We start from the raw sequence: 4,137 nt of genomic DNA on the forward strand, positions 1-4,137 counted from the left end.
CTGTGGGCAGTTCAGAAACCAGTATGTGTCTCATAGGAGGGCTGTGGGCAGTTCAGAAACCAGTCTGTCTCATAGGAGGGCTGTGGGCAGTTCAGAAAGGGGGAGGAGGAGAGAAACTCTGTGCTACCGCCATGTTTTCTTTGGCACATACAGTCTATCTCTCTCTCTCTCTCTCTCTCTCTCTCTCTCTCTCTCTCTCTCTCTCTCTCTCTCTCTCTCTCTCTCTCTCTCTCTCTCTCTCTCTCTCCCTACTCTCTCTTTTTCTCGACAAGGAATCACACTCCAATTACAAATCTCCACTTAAAAAAATTGTAACCAAAGACTTAATTTCATTCAGGGCGGGAACCCCTTTTGGAGTTCTAAGCATTATGTTATACTTTAGCTATTGAAAAATAAAAGCTCGTAGCGTGGCACTCGTATTTTTTCATTGCAAACCCAGATAATTCTGGGGGTTCTTGACATGAAAAAGGTTGAGCACCACTGACACAGAAACATTGTTTTTTTTTTTTAAGAATCGGCTCCAGATCTAAATGGGTCGTTAAGCCATTACATTGGACATGCAAGGCGATATAATTAACATTGTAATTTACTGTACATGTCGCCTCTAATAAATTACATCTGCATTACAGGACAAAATTGCTTATTTCCCTCAGGCAGCTTTAATAACACACACAGGTCAAAACTGCAGCAATCCGAGCTTCTGTGGTTTCATACTCCCTCTAGTGTTTGAAATGAGTAACAACAAGTCATGGTGTCACCATCAACGACGTGGCTGTGAGTGGCTGTCAGTGGCTGTCAGTGCCTGTCAGTGCACAGACAGTGGGACGGTCGGTAGGGCAGAGTTTCCCCAGACAGTGGGACGGTTGGTAGGGCAGAGCTTCCCCAGACAGTGGGACGGTCGGTAGGGCAGAGTTTCCCCAGACAGTGGGACGGTCGGTAGGGCAGAGTTTCCCCAGACAGTGGGACGGTCGGTAGGGCAGAGCTTCCCCAGACAGTGGGCCGGTCGGTAGGGCAGAGCTTCCCCAGACAGTGGGACGGTCAGTAGGGCAGAGCTTCCCCAGACAGTGGGACGGTTGGTAGGGCAGAGCTTCCCCAGACAGTGGGATGGTCGGTAGGGCAGAGTTTCCCCAGACTGGCGACATCTTCGTTTATTAACCCATTTAGGCCTGACGTCGAAATAAATAAAAAACGTTCGCTCTGAAAGAATATATGTTCAAAGATTTGTGGCGCATTTTTACGATTTTTCTAAAATAGCAGACCTACAAGCCACCGAGTGGCGCGCTACGAGCTTGTAGATCTGCTATTTTTCAATGGCTAACGTATAACATAGTATATACTGTATGTTAAAACACTAAAAGGGGTTCCCGAGATTATCGTCAGGGGAAAAAGAGAAACACATTTTAAATTGGGTCATGTTGTGAATACTTTGGAAAGGTGTAAACTATTCTTTCTTACCGTCTTATGATGTTTCATGTCATATGAAAGCAGGGAATAAGAGCTTCAAATTAACATATTGGTTGTTCAGTTTGACCCACCAGTTTTGGAGATGTGGCTTATAGAGTAATGTCTTGCAGAGAAACAGCATTGAGAAAACAGGCTTGAAATGCTCACTTCTGTGGACTCTAACATTACACCTATAGCTACATGTTTAAGCATTTATTTCATATTTACATGTCTTCTGTGGACTCTAACATTACACCTATAGCTACATGTTTAAGCATTTATTTCATATTGAAATGTCTTCTGTGGACTCTGACATTTATTTCAGACATGCTCTAGTATGTGAAGAGTCTGCCTGTGCAATTAACTCATTTTGAAAAAATGAGTTAATTGTTATTGTTGGACAATAAATGAAACTAACTAACATGTATATACTGTACATGTCTGGTCGTAGACTGGAGTCTCAGATGACGTCGGACATCCAGGCCATTCTTCACCTGCTGCAGAGACAGAGTAGTGTGTCGGGTCCTCCGGCCTACAGCACCTTCACCTCCAGCCCGGAGGAGGAGTACCACCAGCAGCACGCCGCCGTCATGCTCCAGCCTGGGTCCGCCATGCAGACAGCTGGGCTGAGCATCAGCCCGGCACCTCCCCAGCCCCAGGTACACTGATAGCCCTGACCAGTGCCTTCCCAGCCCCAGGAAGAAATTATGTCCCAGGTGGTCCTTCTGGGCTAGCTGGGCTGTCACGCACACGCACACACACACGCACACGCACACACACACGCACACGCACACGTGCACGCACACACACACACACACACACACACACACACACACACACACACACACACACATACTACTACACTACTACATAATACTACTACTACTTATTTCTGCTTCCAGATACATATTTCAGCGTGCTGATTAAGTTTAAAACGAGTAATAGCCTGTCTGGATGTCATCTTGAATGGGATTAAAAACTGAGTTGTTCTGTAATCAAAACCAGCTTTGTTTGGAGGACGACGCAGCAATGGGAAAAAAACGGGGGAATCAAATCCAGATTATTTGGGGCCTCGACGCGTCGTCACACAGCACGTTTTCCTTCAAAGGAACTCATTAAAATTTGATTTTTATGGACTTTTTTAGATAAAAATGTAATTGAAATGTTCCCATTGTTTTGGCATCTATTTTAGGAATGCCCATATATATGATGTATGCTGTAAAAGTGTAAAAAATATATAATAATTTCCCTACATGCTTAAGCTCTGTAGTTTGATAATAATCATTGCTGCAGAACCAGTGTTTCTCAATCTCCTTATCCAATATTCAGGTACCTTACCTTACCCCACACACCCAATTAAAAAGTAAGCTTTATGTATTTTGTTGCTTATATAATTTAGAAAACATCTCATCAATTTCCACATATGACATTAATACATTAAACTAGTCTGTTTATTATGCGATTATTATTACTGTTGAAATGTTGAACTTGTGTTCTGTTTTGACCTGCATGTCCTTCTGCTCTTCTTCCGACATGTTGTATGTTCCTACATGACGGGACGTATGGCTGGTTCCGTCGGACACAGAGCCAACCCAAAGAATCCTGCCCGGTCCCGCTGCCCTCGGAGGAACCCTGCCCGGTGCCGCTGCCCTCGGAGGAACCCTGCCCGGTGCCGCTGCCCTCGGAGGAACCCTGCCCGGTCACGCTGCCCTCGGAGGAATCCTGCCCGGTGCCGCTGCCCTCGGAGGAACCCTGCCCGGTGCCGCTGCCCTCGGAGGAATCCTGCCCGGTGCCGCTCCGCTCGGAGGAACCCTGCCCGGTGCCGCTGCCCTCGGAGGAATCCTGCCCGGTCCTGCTTCGCTCGGAGGAACCCTGCCCGGTGCCGCTCCGCTCGGAGGAACCCTGCCCGGTCACACTCCCCTCGGAGGACACTTTCCCGGACGCCGACTTTATCATGGAACCACCGGAGGGGGCCTCTGCGGCCTCTGCGGCCTCGGGCCACAGCAGACACGAGCCAAACGACCACCACGTCGACTCTCTGGAGTCGCAGCCCCACCCCCACGACGACCCCCACCACCCCCACGACGACCCCCACCACCACCACGACGGCCCCCACCACCACCACGACCACAACCACCGGCCGCAGCAGCAGCGGTGCAGCGCTGCTGCGTCGTCCACCAGATCTCCCTTCCCGTCCGCCGCACGGCAAGCCTCGCTCCCCGACGTTGCGACTCCTTCGCCCAGCGGCTCATCAGGAACGACGGGACTCCACCGGCCCGTTTCTGACCCGGGGCTTCCAGGGGGGAAATAGTAGTAGCCCCCGGCTGACCTCTGACCTCTGGGTCAGGGTCAGCGCCCCGCCCCTCCTCGCCCCGCCCACCGCGGCGACGCTACAAGAAGTCTTGGAGGTTTCACAAGGCTCACGTTTGACTCAGGGTTCAAAGAAAGAGACTCAATATGCAAAGGATAATACATATAAAAAAGATTTAAAGAAATTAAATAAACTCTTAGACTTTCTTCCATTCCTTGTCAGAATAAAGCCCTCCTTACCCCCGCCGGTACCTTATACAATTCTCTGATTTAGAAGTCCATTTATACAGAGCTATTTATACAGTATATTACTAACATTATGTATAGTAATCATCTGCCGTGTACATATTTGTAAATGGAACACTGCCAGCAATGTGAGGCACT

The 4,137-nt window shown here is 48.6% G+C and overlaps 1 protein-coding gene across 1 annotated transcript in view; it reads left to right on the top strand.

Moving 5' to 3' along the window:
- The window catches only part of LOC310854002 (voltage-gated inwardly rectifying potassium channel KCNH7-like), a gene marked incomplete at both ends in the record, with an annotated part of 138,835 nt that extends 135,081 nt beyond the window's left edge, over positions 1-3,754 (top strand). The window contains 3 exons of the mRNA XM_083758476.1: positions 1,895-2,102; positions 3,029-3,486; positions 3,625-3,754. Of these exons, the coding sequence (XP_083614602.1) occupies positions 1,895-2,102; positions 3,029-3,486; positions 3,625-3,754 (796 nt within the window). The remainder of the gene's footprint in view (positions 1-1,894; positions 2,103-3,028; positions 3,487-3,624) is intronic.
- Between the last annotated feature and the right edge of the window lie 383 nt (positions 3,755-4,137).

This window comes from Protomyctophum parallelum (assembly GCF_964188405.1).
Source record: "Protomyctophum parallelum genome assembly, chromosome: 23".
NCBI lineage: Eukaryota > Metazoa > Chordata > Actinopteri > Myctophiformes > Myctophidae > Protomyctophum > Protomyctophum parallelum.